Source organism: Diceros bicornis, chromosome 11 (genome assembly GCF_020826845.1).
Source record: "Diceros bicornis minor isolate mBicDic1 chromosome 11, mDicBic1.mat.cur, whole genome shotgun sequence".
NCBI lineage: Eukaryota > Metazoa > Chordata > Mammalia > Perissodactyla > Rhinocerotidae > Diceros > Diceros bicornis.
In genome coordinates this window covers 71,306,679-71,331,826 of record NC_080750.1, presented here as the reverse complement: position 1 = coordinate 71,331,826, position 25,148 = coordinate 71,306,679, and the positions used below count along the sequence as shown (strand labels likewise).

The 25,148-nt window shown below is 57.4% G+C and overlaps 1 protein-coding gene across 1 annotated transcript; it reads left to right on the top strand.

Moving 5' to 3' along the window:
• The first annotated feature begins 1,357 nt into the window (after positions 1-1,357).
• Positions 1,358-24,320, top strand: SORBS3 (sorbin and SH3 domain containing 3). Its single transcript, XM_058550544.1, has 21 exons — positions 1,358-1,538; positions 4,036-4,192; positions 4,459-4,573; positions 6,230-6,423; positions 7,291-7,354; positions 9,769-9,810; positions 10,268-10,361; positions 12,064-12,154; positions 12,340-12,426; positions 12,525-12,578; positions 13,393-13,479; positions 13,956-14,002; positions 14,433-14,572; positions 14,782-14,834; positions 14,962-15,008; positions 15,191-15,305; positions 17,245-17,370; positions 18,820-19,128; positions 19,935-20,038; positions 20,608-20,714; positions 21,775-24,320. Exons 2-21 carry the CDS (start codon positions 4,091-4,093, stop codon positions 21,834-21,836), a joined length of 2,040 nt encoding a protein of 679 aa, XP_058406527.1. The 5' UTR covers positions 1,358-1,538; positions 4,036-4,090; the 3' UTR covers positions 21,837-24,320.
• Positions 24,321-25,148: the final 828 nt, after the last annotated feature.

Here is a 25,148-nt window from a genome sequence, read left to right as displayed (position 1 = left end):
GGTTCACCCCAACTGGAAACATCTTTTAACTGAATTGAGGAAGGATCAAGCTAATAGCATCAACGATGTAGGAATTTAAGAAAAGATTCTTTCATCTTTCCTCCATTCTCTTCCTTCTTCCTTCTGAAGGTTGAATGATGTGCTTGGAAAACACTCTGAAGTGCATGGTGGCCTCAGGGCACCAATCTTACACCCAGTAGGTATGCAGTAAACGTTTTCATATTTTCATAATTTATAATTGATCACTCCCGAAATGGATCTGAAATTGCCCAATAACTATTTGCTATATGGTTGGTTTGGAGCTTGGGGTCCCAGAACCAAGCCAACGGCTAAGAAGTACTCCAGAGTCTTTCCATCAGCAGTAAACATTCAGTAAGCACCCTCACTTTCTATAACAGGCCCTGTGCCCACCAGAGGCTTGGGGGAGAAGGGGAAGAGGGATGACCAAGGGGTGGAGAGCCACTGGACGCGGGCTCTTGGGACCCGTGTCAGAGCAGCGGGAACAGCGGAAAAGCAGCAAGATCAAAACAAACACGCGTATGGGAACACCAAGACCCTGGTAACCCCATCCCGGCCAAAGGGACTCCGCCCTCATCCTCTTCAGGGGCGCGGCTCGCCTAGGGGGCCAGCTCCCGTCGGTGGATTTCCTCTCCGGGCTGCCCTCCGCGGTGCTTGCACGTGTGTGAGCATCCGCCCGTTTGCAGTGCACACGCGCCTGTGTGTGTGTGTGTGTTTGCACACGCCGGGCACGCGCTTACGCAAGCACGAGATTTCTCTCCCCAGGGGCGGAGGGAGGCGGCGGGACCTGAACTCGGTCCGCTAGGCCGCTCTGCACGTGGCGCCCTTATCTCGGCCCCAGCCTGTCTGCAGCCCTGTCCTGTCTCCGAGGCTGCCGGCTCCGTATCAGTTGCTGGCTCGGCCCGGCCTCTTGAATCAGTCCTGCCCTCTGTCCTGGCTCCGCCGCGCAGGGCTCCCTTCCCACACGCTGGAAATGTCGCTGGAAACTCTGAGTGGCTCTCGCCGGTCCTCCCGCCCCCGCCCCGACGCCAGCCCTGCGGTGGGGGCCGGGAGAGGCAGCTGGGAAACCCGAGCGGGCTCCCCGGGGACCCTCGGCGGCCCCTCCCGGCGCCGCCTCCGGCCGGCCCGGCCCCCTCTGCAGGGGCCCCGGCGTCCCCGCCCGCCCGGCCCCGACGGAGGGCACTCGCACGCCCCCGGCCGCCAGCGGGAGAGGGAGTCGCCGCCCGCCCCCGCCCCCCAGCGGCCCACAGTCCAGACTAAGGGCGACACTGCCGCCCGCCCGCGCCTCTCCTGGTCCTCCTGCGGTGCGCGCCCTCGGCCCCGTCGGTCCCCCGCTCCCCTCGGGCGCCGGCCTTGCGGGCCCCGTCCTGACCCGGTCACGAGGGCGGACGGCACAGCCCGGGTTTCTGCCTGCCCTCCCTGCCCGAGCGCCCGCCGCGGCCGCGCCAGGCAGGAGCCGGGCAGAGATGCCCCTGCGCTCCCGGGCATCCTTAGGCCCCGCCACCTGCTCGCCGGGGAAGGTAGGTGCCGGCAGGGAGAGGGGCGGAGAGGGGGCGGGGGCCGCAGGCCGGGAGGGAGCCGCGCCCGACCCGAAGGGAAGGCAGAGGGCCCCTCCCCCTGGGGTCCTCGTCCCAAACTCTGAGGTGGAAAGAGGTAAGAGGCCCTCCCTCAATTCAGAAAAGGCGAAATTCGAGGAAACCTGGCCGTGTCCATGTGGACTTGTAGCTGGAGAATACCCGGGAAAGCGCCGAGAGCCAAGCCCCCGGGGTCGGGGCGGTACTTGGAAGTGGGAAGGAGCCTACCGACTCCAACACGGCTTCTGCAGCTCTTCCAGCCCTTTGGAGCTGGCTGCCGGGGTGAAGGGCTTCCTGAATTCTGGGGGGACCCCGTAGATTTCCTGGTACCCTCTGTCCTCTGCCGGGCGTGGGACCAATTCGCCCGTGCCTCTGTCTCCCCTATAAGTCCTCCTTAATGTCTCCTGGCTGGCTGCCAGGAGAAAAACTCAGCCACTGTTCCCCACCCACCCCTGCATATCCCTGGGGGGTGCCACGGGGCACAGTGTTGGGGAGGGGCAGATTGAGCCACCAAGGATCAGCAACCCCTGAAAAATCGGTGTGTGGGGGGACCTCCTGCCCCCACCCCATCCTACTAGAGGGCAGTTCTCACGAGCACAGCAGGGTGGGACCGAGGCGAGGGAAGGAGGCCGGGTCAGCTGATGGTTAGGGCTGCTGATGCTGACCTGGCAATTTGGCCTCAAGCAGTCAGCTGGGCAGGAAGGGGTTGCTGCTAGGAACCAACCTTCTCCAGGCCTCTGTTCTCAGGCTCTTGCCTGCCTCAATTTCCCCCACAAGGGGAGGGAGAGCAGGAGAACTGGGGCGGGTCTGCATGTTTTGCTCTTGGTAGGAGGCCTAATTGGATCCAGCTGGTGAGCTGCCCCTCCTCCAGCCCCAGCCCTCCACTCTTCCACAGCCAGGGATGGGCATGGAAAAGCTGTCCTCGATAGGTCTTTTGAATGTCAGAAGGAATCCTCACTCAGACCAGAGACAGGGAGCTGCCCCCAGCCTTGTCTCTACCCTCCAGCCCCCCATGCCCTGAGCAGGAACTGGGTACCGGAGTAATACAGCCCCTCTTGTACCTTCTTCCCCTCTGGTCCCCATAACTCTTGTGCTGCTCATATGACCCCCCACTGCACTCTCCCCCACCTATTACTCAGCTGACACCCCTCTGTACCCATACCCCCACTCTGCTCACGTGACCCTGGGTGGTACGCTCCCCAAGTCGCGTTCACAGCACTGTGCTTACATTCTACCACACACACACACACACACACACACACAGCACCTCACAAGGCCCTCGCAGCCCTCCCATGAACCCCCAGACACCACAGGCACACACAAGGCTAACCGCTGAACAAAAATGCCAGAATTGGTCTAGCCCCAGAAGGTGGTGGAGGTTGGCTCAGCTTCTGGCCCGGTGCAATAGCACAGGTGAGGAGAGACAGGCTCCACACCTCAGCCCTCTGGGTAGAAAAGCCCTGTTGGACAGCCCCATTGCCTCCATCTCCAGAGTGCCTGCAGCCCCCTTACCCTGACCCAACCCTTGCATGGGGCAGAAGAACCCGGCTGGCCAGTCAGGCATGGTGCTTCCAGGAAGATCCTTCGTTCAAAAAAGAGCCTGGAGGTGTAGGAGGCAGTGGGGTGTGCCCACATGTATGTGTCTTTGTGTGCGGCACTCAGCACCACCCCTCCATCAGCAAGTCCAACAGAGCCCTTACCCACTGCTTCGTTCTCCACTCCCACTCCTCACTGGCACCCTGAGCCCTGTGAGGCTTCAGTCCCAGCAAGCGAAGGATGCCAAAGAAGGGAGATGAAACTTTGAGTCCAGGAGTGGTTCCTGCTGCCTGGAAATGCCTCCACACTCTCCCCGTCCCCAGAACTTTGGCCCCGTTGGGCAGTGGGCGGATGGCCTTGCCGTTGTCCAGGGCTTCTTCCCCGGCCTGAGTAACCCCTTGTGCCCCCTGGCAAGCAGATGCGCACGCAGGGCCTGGGGGAGGCAGAGGGAACTGAAACAAAATGCTGAGTGCCCAGACCTGCCCCTGCCAGCTGCCCCAGTTCCCTCTGCCTTCCCTCTGGGGGAGCGGGCTGCACTGTGCAGTGAGAGCCCCAGAGGGGCTGACCAGCAGGCCCACGGGCCCCAGGCTTTGTCCAGCAGGCCTGCTCCTAGCCAGCCTCCCCTCCTCCTTGCCTGGGCCTTCCCCTCCCCCACTCCCACCCCCACCCCGAGCTCCTGCCTGGGGCCTAACAAGAGCCCATTGTGCCTCTAGGAGCCGGCATGGGGCAGCCTGCAGGAGGGGCCTGCAGCGGCTGTTTCCTGGGTCCTTGAGCTCCCACCCAGCTGGTCTCGACCCCTTCCCACAGCCGTGCCCTCCTCCCCCACCCCTATTGGGGTCAGGCCCAGAGGGCACAGCAGCCTGGGCTCAGCAGGACTTTTCCTTCCTCCTTCCTTCCTTCCCCACAGAGGACAAACAGCGGAGCAGCTGGCACACCGGGAGTCCTCCGACCTTGACCCAAGCATGCAGGCCCCACCCTGCAGCCTCCCCACTGGGCTCAGCCTGGATGACTTCATCCCTAGCCACCTCCGGGCCCACCTAGGGTCATCCTCCCGGGGTACATGGGTGAGTGAGACAGCGAGGGAGAGGGAGTGCTGTGAGCCCACAGTTGGCGGGGACCTCGCAGGACAGATAGGGGCAGGAGGATTAAAGGAATGGAGGGAGGGAAGGGTTGGGAGGCAGCTCTAGAGAGCCTCGCCGCTTTCCCCCAGAAGGGTCAGGCTGGCCCTCGAGCCCTCACCATGGACTCTGGCTGTGCCCTGGTAGCCATCCCTCCCACCTTCTGCAGAACCTTCTGGGCCTGAGCTGCTGCTCCTGGCCCCTTCCCACAGGTGCCTGTGATCCGGAATGGTGGCTCCAACACCCTTAATTTCCAGTTCCATGACCCTGCGCCCAGGACTGTATGCAATGGGTACTTCCCACTGAGAGATGCTTCCCAGCACCCAGGTGGGTCTGCTCAGGAGTCCCGTGTGGGGGTTGGGGGATCAGAGCCTCCTGGGCCCTGCCATCTGCTACCACCCTGGGTCTGGCAGGAGGGGTAGGGGAGGGATGGGGGGGCCTCTGAGCTCAGCTAACTGCCCCTCCCAGTGTGAGCGTGTTGGCCTATGAGAGTGAAATTCGCTGTGGGAGAGAGCAGGCTGATAGATCCCTTCCCCTCCCCTCCCCCAGTGCCAGGCGAGGGAAGTGTACAGGGGACAGAGCCTTGGGCCCCAGAGTGGCCTCCAGCAGGCCAGGAAATAGCTTGGACCGGGGATGGAAGGGTGGAGGAATGTGAGCATATGTTGGCTGTAGAGGGGTGGATGCTGCACCCTAAGGTCTGTACTCACCAGCACAGCAGAAAGTTGGAGAGCCTCTCAGCTCCTGGGCTCCTGTGAACCTCCCCAGTCTGGCCTATGGGCTCTGGGAGATCCTGGGACCTCTGGGGTGCAGGCCCACCCTGAAGGCCCCTTTCCTGAGGAGGATGGCATCCTTTATTGAGCATTCCCTTGAGGCGGGCACTGTGTCAAGTAGTTTATTCATTTAACAAATAATTGTTGAACGCTTAGAACATGCTGGAGCCTTTTCTCATTTAATCCCTCAGTGTCCTGGCAAGGTAAGTCACAGTTATCAGGATCTTCTCAGTAAGGAGCCTGGGTCTCAGAGATGTGCAGTTGCAGAGGCTGAGCTGAGATTCAAATCCTTGTCTGTTGGGCCGGCCCCGTGGCGTAGTGATTAAGTGCGCGCGTTGCGCTGCTGGCAGCCCGGGTTCGGATCCCAGGCGCGCACTGATGCGCCGTTTCTCTGGCCGTGCTGAGGCCGCGTCCCACGTACACCAACTAGAAGGATGTGCAACTATGATGTACAACTATCTACTGGGGCTTTGGGGGAAAAAAATAAATAAAATTAAAAAATAAAAAACTTATTAAAAAAAAAAAAATCCTTGTCTGTCTGGCCTGGCAGCCCTTATGCTGCTATACTGGTGACCTGGGGGCTGAGGTTCTGGGGAAGTTGAGGACACAGTAACCACGTCTGGTGAATGAGTTTCTGTCCCTTATCGAGAGCCTCTTGACTGTGGATCAGGCACTGTGCTGGTCACACACACGAGATCTCCCTGAATCTTTGCCATGATTACCCTCGTTTTACACGTGTGAAAACTGAGGTACTGAGAGGTTGATTGCTATGCCCAAGGTCACACAGCCAGTAGGTGGCAGAGCCGGGTTCTGAATTCAGGTCTGTCCCCTCCAAGCCCAGCGTCTTTTCTGCCACATCCTACTGCCTCCCTAGCTGGGATGTCCCCAGCATTCTCTGCAAATGATGATTCTCAGCCCTCACTCATCCTGAAAAGTCTTAGGACAGCCCTAGGAAAGCAGTGTGGGGTGGGGGTGGGCACAGATTTCTCAAGACAAAATCCATTCTCATTCACTTTTACTAAAAAATAAACAGAGGCTCGTGGTCCTGCTGGGGATGGGGAGGTTTTTAGAGTCTGCGTCATCAACTCAAACAAACAAGGAGATGCTGAAACTTTTGAACCAACAGGGATCAATGTTCTGAGGAGCTAAGGGACGAACAAGTTCAGGTGGGGTCCCTGCCCTTTGCTAACGCTCTCCTGCACACACCCCACAGACCCTGCTTGGTATCAGACCTGGCCAGGCCCTGGGAGCCGGCCCTCTGGGAGCCAGAAGACCCCAGCCTCCCAGCATCCCCAGAACTGGTCAGCCACGTGGACTAAGGACAGCAAACGTCGGGACAAGCGCTGGGTCAAGTACGAGGGAATCGGGCCTGTGGATGAGAGCGGCATGCCTATCGCCCCCCGATCTGTGAGTCCAGGGCTGGGGGCCACTGACAGATGATGGTTCACTTCTGTAAACTAAAGTAGGGGCCACAAGGGCTGTACCCAGACCATTCCAGACTAAAGCAGGGGTTCAACCATGATGGGTTTCGGGGGTCATGAGCCCCATAAAGGTACAGGCACTCTTGTGTGTCTGAGTTGCACAAGTGGTTTGTTGGGGGGAAAAGGGGAGCTAGAATGCCCCCAAGTTCTCTGAGGCGGAGAGCCACTGTTGGGAGGCTTGCTCCTGGCAAGGATGGGCCTTGCACGGCACTCGTGAACTGGCTGCTCAATGAATGACTGGCTGAATGAGTGAGTGGGGGGCTGAGTGAGAGGCCTCACGCCATAGCAGGCATGGAAGCATCTGGGCCCAGGCTCTGGGGGGCCCTGCCCACTTCTGCCTCCACGCCTGTCCTGAGCCAGCCGCCTGCCTCTGGTTCTCCGCCTCCTCATCTGAACCTGAAGTTGGCAATATGCCTGTCCCGCCACCCAGGGCTGTTGTGAGTCTCAGGTGAGGCAGGGGATGTGAAATACCATTTCCCCCTCTATGACTGCATTTATTTTTCATGACCTAGAAACACATGTTCTTTGTGGAAACATCAGAAATATAGAAAAGCAAAGAGAAAAAACGTAAACCACCCCCATCTCACAGCTCAGAGGTCGTCACTGATGGAGATGCTTCCATGTGTCTTATTCATATGGAACACGCCACGTGAAGTTACTGTTATTAAAGATACAACAGATAACAGCCCACCCACTGGGGCTTCAAGGGTGGCCAGAGAAAGGACTCAGTGAGGGAACACTTTGGTGACTTGATATTGGGAGGGTGGCCTGACTTTGCCTTTTCTGATCCCAGAGTGTTGACAGCCCCAGGGACTGGTACCGGAGAATGTTCCAGCAGATTCACCGGAAAATGCCAGGTGAGACCCCCTTCCAGGGCCCTCTCTCTGCCTGAGTGGGCTCCGGCCCCTGGGGCTGGGGTGGGGATTCAGAAAAGAGAACTCACCTGCTCGGGGAGGCCTTGTCCACCCACCCCAGACTCTGTGGTGAGTGGTCCCTGAAACAGGCCAAAGGGGGCTCCAATCTGCCCCCTGTCCTCAGAGGACAATGACGAACATTGTCCACGGTATCCTCTGAGGGTACTGGGAAGCCACAAGGGCACTCACTGGTTCAGGCACACCCTTGACCATCTATTGAGCACTTATTGTGTGCCGAGCACTATTGTAGGTGCTGAAGATAAAACAGGGAACAAAAAAAGAATGTCCCTCCCCTGGTGAAGCTAAGACAGAGGGAGACGGAATCAGTAGAGACGTATTTCACGTGGCAGATGGTGGAGAGACCAGGGAGAAAAAGGCTGGGGGTGCCAGTGCAGGGAGGTGCTGCGGCTGTAGGCGGGTCAGACAAGGCCCTGAGAGGCGGCAGCTGAGCAGGGAGCTGAGGAGTGAAGCAGTGAGCCCTGCAGGGCTTGGGAGGAGCGCCACCGCACAGGGAGCAGAGACCCAGAGGCAGAAGCAGGCCTGGCCCGATCTGGAGCAGCAAGGAGGGGCTGGGCTGGAGTGAGAGGGGGCACGTGGTAGGAGATGGAGTCAGAGAGGGGACGGGTCACGTCATGCAAGGCCTTTGGGGCCATGGTAAGGACTTTGGCTTTTACTCTGCGAGAGCTGAGGAACCACAGGGAAATTGTGAGCAGAAGTGTGACATGCTCTGATGATTGATGGCTGAAAAGGCTCACTCTGGCTGCCAGGTGGGGAAGAGATGGTGGGGCAGGGATGGAAGCCAGTTAGGAGGCCTGGCTTTAATCCAGGCTGGAGACGACAGTGTCTCAGACCAGGGCAGTAGCAGCGGGCTACTGAGAGGGGTCAAGGATGACTTTAAACCCAGCAAGCTGAAGGATGGAGTTGCCATTTTTTTTTTTTTTTTTTTTTTTTGTGAGGAGATCAGCCCTGAGCTAACATCCGCTAATTCTCCTCTTTTTTTGCTGAGGAAGACGGCCCTGGGCTAACATCTGTGCCCATCCTCCTCCACTTTACTTGGGACGCCGCCACAGCATGGCTTACCAAGCAGTGCGTCGGTGCGCGCCCGGGATCCGAACCAGCGAACCCCGGGCCGCCGCAGCGGAGCGCGTGCACTTAACCGCTTGCGCCACCGGGCCGGCCCCTGGAGTTGCCATTTTTAAATACAGCGAAGACTATGGAACCTGCAGGTCTAAGAGGCAGTCAGTACATTTTAGGTCCGGTACATCCAGGTGGAGATGTTGAGTAGGCAGTTAATACACAAGTCTGTGGTTCAGGGGCAATAGAAATACCTGAGACTCACTCAAAGAAATGTTGATTTAAAGCTCCCCAAGTAATTCTAATGTGCAGCCAAGGCTGTGAATCCCTGGAATAGATGATATTTTTTAAGCCAGAAAACTAGACAAGGTCACCTAGGGAGATGGAGAGATGCAGCCCCAAGGTCTGAGCCTGAGGCACTTGGATGTTTAAAGGGTCGAGAGCTGAGCAGGAGTCAGCCATGCAGCCTGAGAAGGTGCTGCCAGGAAGGTAGGAGTAAAACCAGAGGGGTCTCCCTGAAGCCAAATGAAACCAGAATTTCAAAAGGAGGAAGTGATCCGCTGTGACAGATGCTGCTGATGGGTCAGCACTGCTGACCATTGGATTTGGAAATGTGGAGGTCACCAGGGTCCTTGATGAGAGTTGTTCAGGCTGAAAGCCTGCTTAGTGAGAAGGGGAGTTGGAGACAGTGAGTTACTTACAGCCAACCAGAAAAATCCAGGAGCTGGAGGGACATGTGGGATTGGAGAGAGGTGTTTCAGTCTGTGTTTAAGGTGGGAGCTGTTGCGGCACGTCCGCATGCCAAGGGGATCAGACCCGCTGGCTGGTCAGTGTCTTTTCCTAAGAGGCCCTGGAAAGTCATGAGCACCATGAGGAGTGAGTCTGGGCAAAGGAGGAAGGACAGGCATTTAGAAGAGGGTGCAGAAAGGGAAAGAGGGAGCAGAGAAAGCAGACTTTCCCCAACCTGACATGGTGAGGGCAGGTCCACAAAGGTCAGGGAGAGGGTGTGTGTGGGAACACAGGAGGGAGGAGCCAGAGGGTTTGGGCAAGTCCACTGCCTAGGTTGGCTCGCTCAGGCGCTAAGTCTGCCAGAGGCATGTCAAGCCCTCCCGAGAACTGCCCGCCTAATTCCTTCCCTCCCTCCGGACATTCTTCACGCCATGACTCAGCCCCTTGGCCCCTGCTTCAGGCAGGAGGGAGCCTGGGAGCGGCTGAGGCAGCCTCTCAGAGCTCCCATCCTCGCTTGCTGCCCTAACCTGGCCTGCTTCTTTCTCCTCCCGCAGACCTGCAGCAGGACTGGATCTTTGAGGAACCTGCACCCAAAGGTGAGGGGGTGCGGGTACTCGCCCCAGCCCAGCACCTGCATTTGCCCCTCCCTGTACCCCTGCCTGGCTTTGGGGCTCCCCAGTTGGCTTAGTTCAACCTGAGAAGTTTTTAGAGCCCATTTCCTGTGAGCTCTGAATCCCTGGTTGGTCGGTGGTAATTAAGAGCTTCAGCCTCACTGTCCAGCAAATGCCTAGCCCTGGCCATGATTTCTTTGGGCCTCTCTTTCCTCATCTGTAAAATGGGGGCACCACCTACCCCAGAGTTATTTTGAAGATTTAATAAAGGGGGTAAAGCTCTTGGCACAAAGCCCACATTTAGTGGTTGGGAGCACCACCCCTGTTTCCACGAGCCACCCAGGAATGTGGGTGGGCGTGGGTGCCAGAACTTTCAATGGTCACCCAGACGCCTTCAACCCTAGCTCTCACCTCCCCCCGCCCTGTCTTCTCCCACCTTCAGTGGCTTCCTCATGTGTCACCTCTACAAACTCAAGGCATCCAGGGCTCCAGCAAAGACCTGTCTCCAGGCCAGGCCAGGCCTCATCTCTGAGCGGGTGAGCCATGGTGGAGAAGGGCCCCCTACACCAGGGCTGCAGAGGGGTGCTGGCTGCCTTGCGGGGACTGGCACCCCTGGTGGCCACAGCCGGCGCAGCCTCGGAGCAGCCAGGCTGGGGTCACACTCCCCCCGGGGCCCTGCCCCTTCTCAGGGTCCCCACGGCTCCAGATACTCCCTTCCTAGACAGGGCCAATGGGGAATGGCGGGCAGGGGTGGGCTTTGCACCCACTCCTGGTCAGGAATGTTTGTGATGCCTTTGTGGTCGGCAGCAGGAACTCATCACCCCAAAGATCCACAGGTCATGTGGGGTGGAGAGAGGGTGGCCCGCATTTAGGCCTGGACCCGTGACCATCCACTCTGAAGCCTGAGAGAAAACACACGGTGTAGAGGATCCCAAGTTTCCTCCCAAATGCCCCTCCAGATAGCTGAAGGCTGCAGTTCTCTTCCTCTGTACAAACCCCACAGGCTCAGCGGGGCTGCCAGGGCCCTGGAGGGCCTCCACCCTTGGGAGTTAGGAGCTTCGCTCTCAGAGTGAAAACAATGAGTTTCTTATTCCTTCACAGGGAGGATTAACCTCATTAGCGTAGCCATGATGAGGTTCTCGGCATCATCAATAAGATAGAGGCTAACAGCTCAAGATTTGGACCCAGAGCTCTGGATTCAAACTGGTGTACTGCCACTAGCCACGTGACCTTGGGCAACTTAACCAATCTAAGCCTCTGTCTCTCCATCTGTTAAGTGGGGATCACAGGGTGGTTGTGAGGATTAAGGCACGTAGCAAGTCTCCACAAACAGTATTAATATACAGGCTTAATTATGACTGGAGCTTCCTTCAGTTAGGAACGACGTATTCCATTCTCGTGATCACTGTTATTACTAATATTATGTCTAAAATAGACTATAGAGTCCTACTTACAGTCAACAAATCCTGACCCTCCGGTCAGACATTCCATCATTTGATCAACTTGGTACAGCAGTTCCATTTGGTGGAAACCTTCAAACTCAACAGAGGCTGGAGCGTTCAAGCTAGCTGAGAAGGGCACCCTGGGGGGACCAAGGCAGATGGGACAGAGCAGCGGCTCGGTGGCTGGAATGGCTCTCACTGGTGGCGCCGCTGATCCAGTGCCCTCAGGGAACCGAGGCCCAGGGAGCAGAAATAACTTGCCCAGGACTCCTGTCCCTTGCCCTGGGTTTTCCTTGGACTAGGATATAGAACCACACCTTGGGCAAGACCACTTGAGCCGTGGCAGCCGGAAAGATCAGCTGCATTGAAGCTGCACAAACATCCATAGCCACGGTCGTGGGGCCAGACTGAACACAAATGCAGGATATTTCACCAAGGCCAGCAGGAAGGGGACTAGCTACCCATGGAGCAGATGCACGGGTCAGGCCTTCTCCCAGGTGGCACACGTGTTCCCTCACCTCAGCTTCACCACACCCTTACGAAGGTGGGACTCCTTCTCCTATTACAGGTATTGACTCTGAGGCTCTGAGAGTTCAGTAACGCCCAAAGGTCACACAGCTAAGTATTGGAGCTGGGATTTGAACTCGGGGCTCATAACTTTCCACTATTTAATACTGCTTCCACAGCCCAGAGCAGGTGGGGAGACGGGCGCAGCTCCCTCTACCAGGGCTGTGGTCTCACGTATGCCTCAGTTTCCCTAAAAGGAAACTGAAGAGATATCCTTCCCTTTCTTTAGAAGAAGCTGGGACCTCTCTGAAGAGTTTCCTAGAAGCACCTTCAACTGTAATCCTGGAGCATCCTCCTCCCAGCTCCAGACCCCAAATCAGGTAGCCAGCCCAGCATCCTCCCCATACCGCCCCCAGCGTCATGCTGCAGCCAGGAGAACCCAGAATCCTTAGGAGGGTTCTGGGAGGCATAGGAGTGGGGCAGTGGCCTGAAAGCCTGCTCTTTGAGCCTGGCCATTGTCCCGGTACTGCTCCATTCAAGCTGATGCCCACCCACCTCCATGCAGGTGACCCGATGCCGAGAGAAAGTGGACAATGTCTGGACGGAAGATTATTGGAACCAGTTTCTGCAAGAACTAGAGACTGGGCAGAAGGTGAGTGCTGGCCTGGTCTTCTGGGAGTGGACGCACCCCTCAGCTAGTGCATTTGGGAAAGTGGTTCACCCACTCTGACTCACCCTTCCCATCCTTAGCCCAAGAAACCACTTGTGGATGACCCTGTTGAGAAGCCCTCCCAGCCCATCGAGGTGAGTGCTGCAGGGTAGGTGGGAGGGAGGGGAGACAGCAATATTGGGGGACAAATGAGGGAGATTCTGGATGGTGTTAGCCCCAGTGACCAGGGGCAAAGGCCACCGACCCAACGCTCTGACCCTCTCCAGTCCATACAGTTTACGGGGACAGTGCCTGGCATACAGCACGCACTCAAACATGTGTTGAATAGATGTGTGTTGACCACAGCAGGAGCTGAGGAGGGAGTGGTTAGCATGGACTGGAATTGTCAGGAAGTATTCTTGGAGGTGGAGCTGGGCTCTAAAGCGTTGGGAGGGCTTGGCGAGGCAGAGAGGTGCTCAGGGTAGGGGAGGCGCAGAGACAAGGGCTGGAGGGGCTTGTGTGTGTGTAACACTCAGCTGGCTGGGATGGGCAGAGAGCGGGAAAGCAGGTTGGCTACAGTGAGGCCTGACTGTAGAAGACTCCATGGGAGAGAAACAGGGAGCCCTGAAGGCTCTTGAACAGAGAAGTAACGTGACCAAAAATGGTACCAGGGCACCATCAGGAAGTGCTAAGGTACCGCCGTGGGAGTACCAGATGGGTGAGCTGGGTCAGGAGGGAGGGGCCAGTGAGAGGCTGTGACTGGGGTGCCCTCCTGACACCCTGAGACACACCTTCCCTCAGGGAGCCTGTCTTGGCCCTGTGCCCTGAGCCTGCCCTTTATCCAAGCACCGTGTGCTTTGTCCTGCTGCCCACTGAGCTTCTCCCATCTGACCTTTGACCGGTGCCCCCCAATCCCCGTGCCTGCCCCTCCCTCCACTGCCCAAGTCTCTCCTCCTCACCCGCCCCCAGGTCCTGCTGGAGAGAGAGCTGGCCAAGCTGAGCGCGGAGCTGGACAAGGACCTGCGGGCAATTGAAACCCGGCAGCCATCCCCTAAGGTACGGGCGCTGGAGCCGGGCCCGCAGCAGCCGGGCTGGGTAGGAGGGGCCGGCAGACAAGAGGTCCGCCTCCAGCCGCACTCGGCGCGACCTTGGCAGACTCCGTCGCTGTCCGCTCGCTCCTCCATAAAATGCAGGGCGTTGACTTTTCCTAGTGAGCCCTCCGAACCCTTCCCGGCCGAGTCCACGTCACTGACGTCGGCCGGCCCGCCGCGCCCCCTGGACCTCAGCCCGCGGGGACCCCAGCCCTCCCAGGCCCTGGTTTCCCGGGCCTGCCCTCCCTCGGCCGCCACCCCGCTGCCCCCGCTCCTCGCTGCTCTGGCTCCGGCCCGCCTCCCGCTCCGGGACTCTAGGACCCCGCGCCCTCCCGCCTTCCACCTCCTTCCCGTCCCAGCTGCAAACTTTTCCGGAGGCGGCGGCCTCGGCTGCCCTGGGACCCGCGTCCCGGCCCTGACCGCGCCCGTCTCCCCGCGCAGAGCTCCCAGTCGCCTCGACGGTCGCGGGAGCCGCGGCCCCGCGCCGGGTGAGTGGGGGGACAGGGGCGGAGAGGCGCCGGGTGACGTGGCGGGGGCGGCGGCGCGGCCGAGCGCAGGGCGTGCGCGGGGAGGGTGCGAGCCCCGAGAGGGGGACGGGGCCGGCGGGGACCGCAGCCGCCGGAGACCGTCCCCTGGCCCGCAAGGGCAGCCTGCTCCAGCCCCGGGACGGGGCGGCGGCCAGCGGCGGAGCGGGCGAGGGTCCCTCGCTCTTCCCATGCGCACTGCCGTGTCCCCGGCCCGGGCCGCACCCTTTCCCGCCGCCGCTGCCGGGAAGGAGGACGTGCTGTTGAGAGGTGGGGGGGGGGGGCGGGGGGGGGGGACGGCGGGGAGGGGGGGCGGCATGTGGGCGGTCAGGGCTGAACCAGGGAGGGCGCGAGGCCCCAGACAGGTAGCTCACTCGCCCGTGTCCTCGGGCAGCCCGGCCTCCGCCTGGAGCTCCAGCGCGCCGAATGCACTTTACCTGGGTCCTTCTCGGCCCCTGAGCCCTCACAGAATGGCGGATGGAGGAAGCCCCTTCCTAGGTCGTAGGGACTTTGTCTACCCTTCCTCCACCCGAGGTAAGGACCAGATCCTGCTCTTTTTCACACCCGGACGCCCACCACCGCGCACCAGATATGCTGGTGCCCCCGGGGGTGGCAGAAAGGTTATAGATCCCCCTGCTTCCACTGGTGCCTTTCCTTGGGGGGGAGGGGGCACAACCCCACCCCCACCCCACCCCTACCCGCCAGACATGGCCTTCCCAAGCTGAGGTAGTGCTTCTCCACAGACCCTAGTGCCTCTGAACGAGGGGGCAGCCCAGCCAGGAAGGAAGAGAAAAAGGTAAGGGGGCTGTGGGCTTTAGAGTCAGGGGGCAAGGAGGGCCTGGGGTGGATCCCAGTGACTGCTGGTCCGGACCTGCCAGTTGCTTGACTGAGGACCTGCCCCTCTGTCTTCTCCCCCTGCCCAGAGGAAGGCCGCCAGGCTCAAGTTTGACTTCCAGGCACAGTCCCCCAAGTAAGTGCCCTCCTCTCCCCTCCCGCTGGGGCAGTCTCTGCACTCTGGGGGAGAGGGGGAGGACAGGGCTGCAGTGGGCATCCACAGAGGGTGGAGGGAACTTTGGGGGCACTGGACAGGGTCTGAAAGGAAGGAGGATCGGGAAGACCTCAGCTTGTGGTTGTCGTTGCTCTGGCCTGCAGGGAGCTGACTCTGAAGAAGGGCGACATTGTCTACATCCACAAGGAGGTGGACAAGAACTGGCTGGAGGGGGAACACCATGGCAGGCTGGGCATCTTCCCTGCTAATTACGTGGAGGTCAGCAGGGAGGGGTGGGAGCAAGCAGGAGCCCAGCTGGGTTGGCACAGACTTAGTGTGCAAACCCCTTTATCCATCCACAGGCCCTCCCCTCTGGAGCTCCCTCACTTCTCAGGTTTCCTGAGAACTAACACTGTGAGCCCCAGGGGCAGGGGCCAAGTCTCAGCCTCATTCCTGCCCCTGGCCTCCACAGGGCCTGGCCCAGTGCCGCGTCTCAGGAAATGTTTCTTAAATGAGGGCTAAAGGTGGAGCCCAGCCCATGAGAGGCCCAGGCCACCCAGCCCCTGCCGCAGACCACCAGTCCTGTCAGTGTCCCAGACTCTCACCACTCAGAGTCCAGCTCTCTCAAGCTGTCTTTGGAAAGAATCCTAATTGCAGCTGGCAAGAGTGCCAGTCGTGCACAGTTTACAAATCACATAAGCAGGCGTCTTCTTCTTCATGTGGACCCCTCCCTCGTTCCTCCCAGTAACCTGGGAAAGTGATGGATTATCCTCATCTCACAGATGTGCTTGCTAAGGTTCAGAGACAAGGTATTAAGTAGAAGATCCAGAATCTGAATCCAGAGACACGTTCTGGTTTTGAGAAGTGAGACTAGTACAGGTTGTCTTTGGTATTTGTGTCTTTTAAGGAATTTCAAGGTATCTAATTTATTGGCGTAAAGTAGTTCATAAGATTTCTTTCTTATCCTTTTAATGTCAGTGAGATCTGTAGTGATGCTATCTCTTTCATTCCTGATATTGGTAATTTGTGTCTTCTCTTGTTCTGTCTAGAGGTTTGTTAATTTTATTGACCTTTTCAAAGAATTAATTTTTGATTTCATTGATTTTTCTTTATTTTTGTTTTCAGTCATTGATTTCTACGTCTTTATTATTTCCTTCCCTCTGCTTGCTTTAGGTTCAATTTGCTCTTCTTTCTCTAGTTTTTTAGTGTGGTAGTTTAAAGATTTTATTTATTATTATTTTCCCCCAAAAGCCCCAGTAGATAGTTGTATGTCATAGCTGTACATCCTTCTAGTTGCTGTATGTGGGACGTGGCCTCAGCATGGCCGGAGAAGCGGTGCGTCGGTGTGCGCCCGGGATCCGAACCCAGGCCGCCAGCAGCGGAGCGCGCGCACTTAACCGCTAAGCCACCGGGCCGGCCCGAGTGTGGTAGTTTAGATTACTGACTTGAATTTTTTTTCCCTAAAATAAGCATTTAATGCTATAAATTTCCCTCTAAGCACTGCTTTAACCATATCCCACAGATTTTGATATTTTGTTTTTTTCATTCAACTTGAACTATTTTCTCATTTCTGTTGTGATTTCCTCTTTGACTCATGGGTTGGATTGTTCCTTAATTCAGGCTCTTGATTTGATGGGCCTTGGTAGGCCCCCCTACCCTCAGCATGATCTCAGATTCTGAAATTCCACAAAGTATATACAGTATTCCATGTCATCAGTCACTTACATCTTAGGATGAAACAGTTTATCAGCTTCTTGATTTTTATGAGCAGGGTGAAGCAAAGAGGGCATGGAGATTCTGGACACCTGGTGAGGGAGGTGGGAGAGGGACAGTTGGCTCTTGGCAGTGGTAAAGTGTTAGATCTTCACTTTTAAAATAGGTCATCATTGTTCCCTGCTCCTTGGAACTCTCATTTCCTTCTGTGCTCCAGTTTAAATTCTCACTGGACTGACTTCCATCTTTGCACTGCCATTGCCCTCTCCAGTAGTGCCCACTCCACATACCTCTAGTGGAAATTCTTCCTCCAGGAGCCACCTGGGACCAACCACCCCCTTGGCTGTGCTCACCCTGGGCCACCCCCAGGCTTGTGTCTTCTCACTGGCCTGGGGGCAGGTCTTGCCCATACCACCTTCTCTTGGTTGCATCCTCCTCTCAAGAGCCCCGACTCTGGGCCCAGTTGATGCCCAGGTGAGTCTTCTCATGCTCTTTCTTCCTGCAGGTGCTGCCTGCAGATGAGATCCCCAAGCCCATCAAGCCCCCCACCTACCAGGTGCTGGAGTATGGAGAAGCTGTGGCCCAGTACAACTTCAAGGGGGATCTGGAGGTGGAGCTGTCCTTTCGCAAGGTGCGGCCAGGCCAGGCAGGAGGTGGGGGGTGGGGAGTGAAGAGACAGGTAAATATGTGCAGTAGAAACATTTTTTAAACAGTCAGGTGTACCCATCCCAGTATCTCAGCTTTTTCCCAATATCTTTGGATATGTTTCCCTCAATTTAGCCCATTTTAAAAAGCTTGTTACTCGGGGTGGCCCGGTGGCTTACTGGTTAAGTTCATGCACTCCACTTCGGCGGCCCAGGGTTCATGGGTTCGGATCCCAGGCATGGACCTATGCACCACTCATCAAGCCATGCTGTGGCGGTGTCCCATATGCAAAAAGTAGAGAAGGATTGGCATGGATGTTAGCTCAGGACCATTCTTCCTCAGCAAAAAAGTAAATAAATAAATTAATTTAAAAAAAGGTTGTTAGAAACTTCTAGAGTAGTTGTGCTTTTTTAAGTTGTAGATTGGTAGGCTGTGAGGATCACAATCAGCATTTTTAAAAGTATAGAATAGAAATATTAAAATGCCTTGAATGTAGAAAGGGTATTCTATCAAACTTTTAGGCAGTTATGTATATATGTATGTGTGTGTACATGCATGTGCATGTGTGCTGGATTGTTATTAAAACATATTTTTTACTATAGATTGTGCCAAGAAAGCTTGAAAAACATTGTCCTAGAAAGCAGGGAACTGGTCTCCCTTTGGTTGGTTTTCAGGGCTGAGGCCATGATTACCCCTAGTGAATGTCCCTTAGAAGAGCTGGGCACCGGGAGAGAGGTGGGGGCAGGAGAGGGAGACCATTCTCCCCAGGGCCACCCCCGCCCCAACGTCAGTCAGCCCGTGGCCCTGAGGACACACCGCTGCCCTGGGGAGTCTGTTTTCTGACGCAGTGGTGACAAGATCACCGGTGTGGTGGCAGAGGCCCTGCCGGATGGTTACAGCACTAGTGGCTGATGCCTGTCCGCTGCTTCTTACCAGTCTGCCATTGATCTCCTTTCCTCCTCTCAGCAACAGTGTTGTTATCCGCACTTCACATGTGAGGAAACCAGGGCTCAGAGAGGCAAAGTAAGTTGCCCAAGGCCACACAGCTTGGAATTGGCAGAGCCCGGTTTGGACCTGTGTCATTTGTGTGTTATTAGGCGCCAGGTTCCCCTGTGACTGGAACTCTGGGGAGAGAGAGTGCTGTGACCTCGGAGCGGGATGTACGTGGGTAGGCTTCCTGAAGCAGCAGGACTTGATCCACACTCAGTGCCTGCGTTGTGGGAAGAGCTCAGACTTCTACTCGCTCCCTCAGGCAGCGTGGGTCCGCTCCTGACTCCACCACTTCCTAGTTATGTGACCTCCACACGACCTGCTGACCTCTCTGAGCCTAATCCCTCTGCAAGGCGTTGGTTTAAAACGAGACAGCCTCTGGGGCACCCTCGGGGGCGTGGTGCCCAGGAGGGCCCTGCAGACACTAACTCCTTCCTCCCCCCAGGGGGAGCGCATCTGCCTGATCCGCAAGGTGAACGAGAACTGGTACGAAGGGCGCATCTCGGGCACAGGGCGCCAGGGCATCTTCCCTGTCAGCTACGTGCAGGTGTGCCGCGAGCCCCGGGTCCGGGTCTGCGACGACGGCCCCCAGCTCCCTGCGTCTCCCCGCCTGACCACCGCCCATCTTGCCCGTCACCCCAGCTCCCCGTTAGCACCGCGCAGCCCAGCTGATCCCACCGATTCAGGGGGCCGAACCTCCCCTCGCCGCACTGGCTTCTCCTTCTCTGCCCAGGAGGCCAGACCACAGACCCAGGTAAGGTGACCTGCCTGGAAGTGGAGAGCTGACCTGTGCTCCCACACCATATCCCCCATTCCTGTGCCAGGTCCGCATTTCGGAATCCTTCCCAGACTGCCCCAGGACAGACTGGTGTGCTGACTGGGCAGGACCTTGCATTGCAGCTTCACCCTGGCCTTGTGGCCCTCAGACTCCTCGAGTTGGTTGTGGCCCTTGAGCTGCAGCCCGGGGAGGCATGGGGCAGCCAGCCAGCTCTAGGTGGGACCCAAAGCCAGCCCAGGTCTCCTGATCCTGTGATCAGCCTGTGTCAGCCCCTGGAACAGGGTGGTGCCAGGAGTCGGGGATCTGCCGTTCACCTGCTGTGTGATCTTGGGCAGATGACTTACCGTCTCTGGGTTTGGGTTTTCGCACCTGTGGAATGTTCCTCATCTGTAGAATGGGGATAGTAGTTCCCACTGCAGAGGGTAGTTGGGTTTGAACTAAAAGTTTATAGTTGCTGACGGGTGGGGTAGTCATTCGTTTTCGTCCTGCCATAGCCCACAGTCAGGTGCCCTCACTCCTGTGTTCATCCATTCACCCAGCAAACCAGTATGCGCAGGCGCAGCCAGTCTTTGGAACTTCCGTTCTCGGCTTTGTCCTGCTGGCATTCAGAAATCAACCACCTGCCCCGCCTGGGCCCCACCTTCCCAGCACCTGTGATGTGAAATAGTTGGGCAGATCTGCCTATGTGGTGGGGACTGAGCGGATGAGATGAGGCTGTGTGGGCAGTGCTGCTGCAGGGGAAGTGGGGAGGCCCATTTCACTCTCCCCTCGTGCATCCCCAGAGTCTCAGCACCCCTGGGTCAGCTCTGTCCCATCCTGGAGGCTCCAGCCGTCCCCTGGACCTGGGGACCTCCTCCCCCAACACTACTCAGATACACTGGACCCCGTGAGTACCGTCTAGGGGTGCTTAGTCAGGGGTGGAGGGCTGCCGAGCAGGCTGTGCTGAGCACACTGACCCCCATAGCCGGCCCCTTCCCCTCCGGGATGGATTTAGTAAGCTCCTGCTAGGTAGCCCTTGTGCTTGCAGTGCTTATGGGTAATGGAGGGGCACTTATCTGTGGTGTTCCTGACCCATCCCTGCCAGCCCTGTGGCCTTAAAGCAAACCTCCCACACTGGGCCGCTGGGCCTCAGTCTCCTCACTGGGTTTCCAGCCCTGAGATCAGTGCATGTATGCATGAAGTGTGGAAACTGGTGGAACAGACTTGAAAACAAGGGGAGCTCAGAGGAGGTGACGTTTGGATGGTTAGGGCTTGGAGGGCAGGGAGCAGGCCCTGGGAAGAATGCATAGAAGCCTGATAGAGTCCCCATTCCTGGAGCAGGGCCAGGGGCTAACAGAAGTATGGAGACACCCTAGAAAATTCAGAGGACGTGGCAACATTGGGTTTAGACTCTCTGGGCCTGGGCTGGGGAAGGGGCAAGGGCTCTGGTGGTTGCCATGACGATGTCTCCTGCAGGTACCGGGCGATGTACCAGTACAGGCCCCAGAACGAAGACGAGCTGGAGCTGCGGGAGGGGGATCGGGTGGATGTCATGCAGCAGTGTGACGATGGCTGGTTTGTGGGTATGTGAGCGGGGCGGGGGGGGGGGGGCAGGCCAGAAGGGGTATCTCAGGGTTCCTGGGGGGATTTGGGTGGGCTGCTGCTTACTGCCAGTGCTGGTTCAGCAAAGATTCATGGCCTGAGCACCCCCCACCTACTTCCAGCCTGGCTCCTGGGAAGGCCTGGCATGGGATGCTTCCCCAAAGCCAGCACTTCTGTTGTCTGACTTCATGCCCTGAGGAGGGGTGAGGCCTGGGAGGAAACTGGACCAGCCCAGGGTCATTGGTGAAGTCAATGTGGACTCAGGGCAGCAGGGTTCCTGAACGCCAGGCCCCTGCTCCTTCCCACCGCACACCTGTCTCCAGAGCAGTCCTTGGGGGAGGGGTCCTGTGTCCTGGAGGAAGTGGAGGAGCTGGGCCTTGAGGGTCAGGGCAAGGATTTGGGGAGGCAGAGAGAAAAAGATAGGCATGGGGGGGAACATCAGCAAGGCCTGGGGGCAGGAAGAGTGTGGGGTGCTCATAAGGAAGTCGGGATACCAGCCTGCTGGAGGGGAAGAGAAGGCTATATCTTCTAGCATTCCCCCTCCTCCACCCAGGACACAGTTTGTTGGGGCTGCAGCAGACCAGAGGCCTGGATTTTAGTCCTACCTCTCCCCCTAAGGAGCTGAGTGCTTTGGGGAATTCACTTGGCTCTCTCTTAGGCCTTACCTGTCCCATCTCTATCATGAAGGTGAGACCAGTGAGGTTTCTCCTGATTTAAGATCTGTGATTCATCCTCCTGTTTCCTTGCCCTCCCAAGGAAGGGTGGGGTTATTCAGTGCTGATTGCGCTTTCACACAGTTGAGTGCTGGGGGTTCCTTGCTCCTTATTGAATTTAGCAAGTGTAGCTTTGCCCATCTAAGCTTCTGCCACTAGGGGGCATGAGTGAGGAAAGCAAGTTGTGTCGTCTCCCCCATTGCCCCGCCTTCCTCTGTCAGGGACTCAGGCTGCAGATCTGGGCACTGCCAGTAGGGGACAGGGCTCTTACCCCCACATTCTATTTTAAAAAGTGTGAGGAATGCTCTTTCTGTTTTTCCTCTTTCAGGTGTGTCCCGGAGGACCCAGAAATTTGGGACCTTCCCTGGAAATTACGTAGCTCCAGTGTGATGGTCTCCGTGACAACTCAGAGCTCAGCAGTAGCACTTACGAGAGGGAGAGAGAACCCGCTCTCCCACATGCTCCTCTCCAGGCCCTGAACTGCTGGCATCTGCAGACAACCCCACCAGCCTTTCCCTTGGAGCCCCCTCGAAGCCTCCTGGACTGATTCCCACCCACAACTTACAGGCATTCCTTGAACAGCCTTTTATTTCCTCTGCTACCCAACTCTCCAAATACAGAGGTCTGCTTTGAAGTGGAGACTGTTTCCAGGCCTTATTGAGACCAGAACCCTGAGTCCCCCACCCCCACCCTCCTCTGGCATTTCCTCTAACAGGAACGGCTCCCAGCTTCACCCCCATGGGGTTCCTCTAACAAGGACCAGCTTCCTAACCTCATAGAGACCAAAGGCCGCCTCTGCCTGGAGGAGAGTCCACTCCTTTCACTCCAGCCTGCCTGCTGCCTCTTTTGCCTTCCGGATTCCAGCTGGGCCTGGGAGTAAGGTGGAGGGTGGACACAGCACCTCCTTAGCATTCAAGGCCTGGCAGGAGGTCTTGCCCAAAGGCCCCCCTTCCCAAAGGCTGCCAAGCCCTGGGCCTGGGGTGTGCCTTGTCCTGCTGCTGTAGTGCCCAACAAGGCCGTGGCCTCAGAGGACTGGCCCGTCCCCGATGTTTTCCAGGGACACTGATGTGTGCTGCCCTTCTGCCTCCCCAGCTCCCCCAAGTCCCCCCGGAAGAGAATGTAAAATGAATCTGGATGCCTGGACCTTGCTTTGCAGTCCTTTTCCTTTGAGGTGGGGGAGGGCTCCTCCTGCTTAGGGGTGTGGGAATTCTCTCTGTGGTCGGCTGTGCTGGGAGTCAGGTGGGATGTGCGTGTGCGCGTGTGTGTGAGTGTGTGAGGGGAGGCTGGAAAAGCACCATTATTATCAAGATCTCAGCCCTCAGGATCGGGCAGCTGTCTGACAAGCAGCGTGGAGAGAAGTGACATCCTGGGGACCAGGGCAAGGCCTGACTGGGGAGAAACCAGAGCCGGAGCGGAACGTGACCTTGTTTGCGGGCTGTTTTGAATCTGGAGCCGCTGTGGGGTTGCTGGAATGGATGACATGTCTAGCTCTTTGGGTCCTAATGTTCTTCTGTGTGCCCTGTTTCCACCTGAAGCCCCCGGGTGTTTGTTTACTTTCTTCTCTGGCTCAGGTTTTTGAGCAATCAGTTGCGGGAAGCTGGGAGTGGTGGGGCACAGCTCGTGCCAAGGTGACTCTTCTCACCCAAGGTTTCAGAGTCCTGGGGCTTGGTGGTTCCTGTGGGGTGACAGTGGTGGCACAGTCTGGGCCTGGTTGCTCTGCCGAGGAAGGAAAGCTCCATTCCTCGGCAGCCGCTGGCAATTGAGCAGAGCATAAGGCGTTATCTGATGGAAGCACTCCAATGGCAGGTTATGATTCCATTTTACAGGAGGAGACTGAGGCTGAGAAATTAAGTTGTCTGGGTCACATCATTATAAAATGCTAAAGTCAGGCCCCATGATCCTTGCCGCCTCTCTACAAAGTCTACCAAATGCCCAGCATTCCTTGTGCAGAGGCCCCTGGGGAAGGAAGGTCACACATGAGGTCAAGGACTTCCCTGGGGCAGCCTGGGCTGGGCCTGTTTTACATTCTTGCTGGCAATCTTGTTTTCTAGGCCTGTCACTTAAGGCTCCCCCACCCCAGGTGGGTGGGAAGAGGTGGTGGTGCCTCGTTCTGTCAGGACTGAGGTGGGAGGGCCTGTGAGTGACAGGGCCGTGGCCTGGCCCTGGCAGGTTCCTTGAGCCTGGGTGCGGCCTAGTCTCCAGCCACGGTTAAACAGCAGCTGGGAGAACAAGACCTACGTGTATTCCTTCATCCGTTCCATCCACCCCAGTCGTCACCAGGGTCTGCTTCTAAGTTGGCAGGTGCAGCCCATCCTATGGAATACCATTCCTGATCCCCTATCCCAGCTCCTTCACATTCCTTGATGCCCTTGTAAAAGGCATCAGGCCTGAGATTTCCCTTCCCCGGGGCAGAAACCAAATCTAGACCCTCTCTGACGCCCTGAAACCTCTGCAGCAAACCAACCCTATGCCCTTGGGCTGTCTACCATGACAGCCCTGCCTGGACGATGACCACTTCTGTGCCTTGACCTGGCACGAGGGGGGAGAGGAAGGGAGAATCGGAAACCTGAGGGGTGAGGGAGACCTGAGGGGTCAGCGCCCGAAAGGACCTTATGCCACGGGGGCTGCTCGTCCCATTATAGAGGTCAGGTGAGTGAGTGCCCGGGGCCACAGAGTTGCTGAGAGTGGGACAGCACTTCCTTCTGTTCCATGGGGTCATGCCCTGGGGTTGGCCTACTTTGTCTTGGTCATGAGTTTCGTGAATGCACAACCCACAGAGCAGAAATCCTGCAGATTCACCTGTGGACGTTTCTAAAGACTGTCCAAGGCAAAGTCAGGAGCTCAAAGAGGTGTAAAACAGAGTCTCTGCCACAAATGGGGGGGGGGGGGGCGAAGGAAGGGAAACAAATCCACTCAATCATTCACACAGTATTCATTCAACAAGTGCTTCCTGAATGCCCACTATGGGCCAGGCACAGTGCTAGGTGCTGGGAATGGGGCAGTGAACCAAACAAAGCCCACCCTGCCCACAGAGGAACCTGTGCGCAGGCAGCTTTATATGGGAGGGCAATCTGCGCAAAAGGAGGAGAAGCTGTGCACTATCCCCATTTCACGCATGGGGAAACTGAGGCCCAGAGTAGCTGAGCAAATTGCCCAAGGTCACACAGCTAGTGAGAGGCAGATCTGGCATTTGGGGCTAGGTCTGTGTGACCTCAAAGGTGTGCTTGCCCTACCTGTAGTTTCCTGCCCCCTCAGGGGCTTCCAGTCTCGTTGCGGAGACAGAACAGGTGCATTAGGCAGAGCGGCCGTACCAGGAGGCACAGGACTAGTTAGGGAGAGAGTGGCTTACACACCCTGAGCACAGAGGCTGTGGAGGCTCGTGTGTGAGTGCAGGGAGGATGATATGGGGCACAGGTGGATGAGAGGGGTGGTGAGGGCACTCCTTGCAGAGGGAATTGGAGTGGATGACTCACACCTGAGGCAGGCAAGTTACAGGTGTGCCCCCCCCACCAGGAAACAGACCAGTCTGACAGAGAGAGTGCAAAGTGGAGACCAACGGGAGACGCAAAAACCGGCTCCAGTGGGTGGTCCCCAGGGTGAGGGTTCCCAGGTATGGCTCCGGGGGAAACATTTGCCAGATGGTTCTGAGCTGGGGCCTCTCCTTGGCTGTCCTCTCCTGATTCCTGGAGCCTGGGTTCCAGG

Excerpts from the sequence above, each read along its gene's own strand:
- SORBS3 (XM_058550544.1), top strand. The coding sequence starts at position 4,091 with ATGCAGGCCCCACCCTGCAGCCTCCCCACTGGGCTCAGCCTGGATGAC. Across the intron at positions 9,811-10,267 it reads TGAGGAACCTGCACCCAAAG|TGGCTTCCTCATGTGTCACC; the intron begins GTGAGGGGGTGC and ends TCCCACCTTCAG. Across the intron at positions 17,371-18,819 it reads TGGAGCTGTCCTTTCGCAAG|GGGGAGCGCATCTGCCTGAT; the intron begins GTGCGGCCAGGC and ends TCCTCCCCCCAG.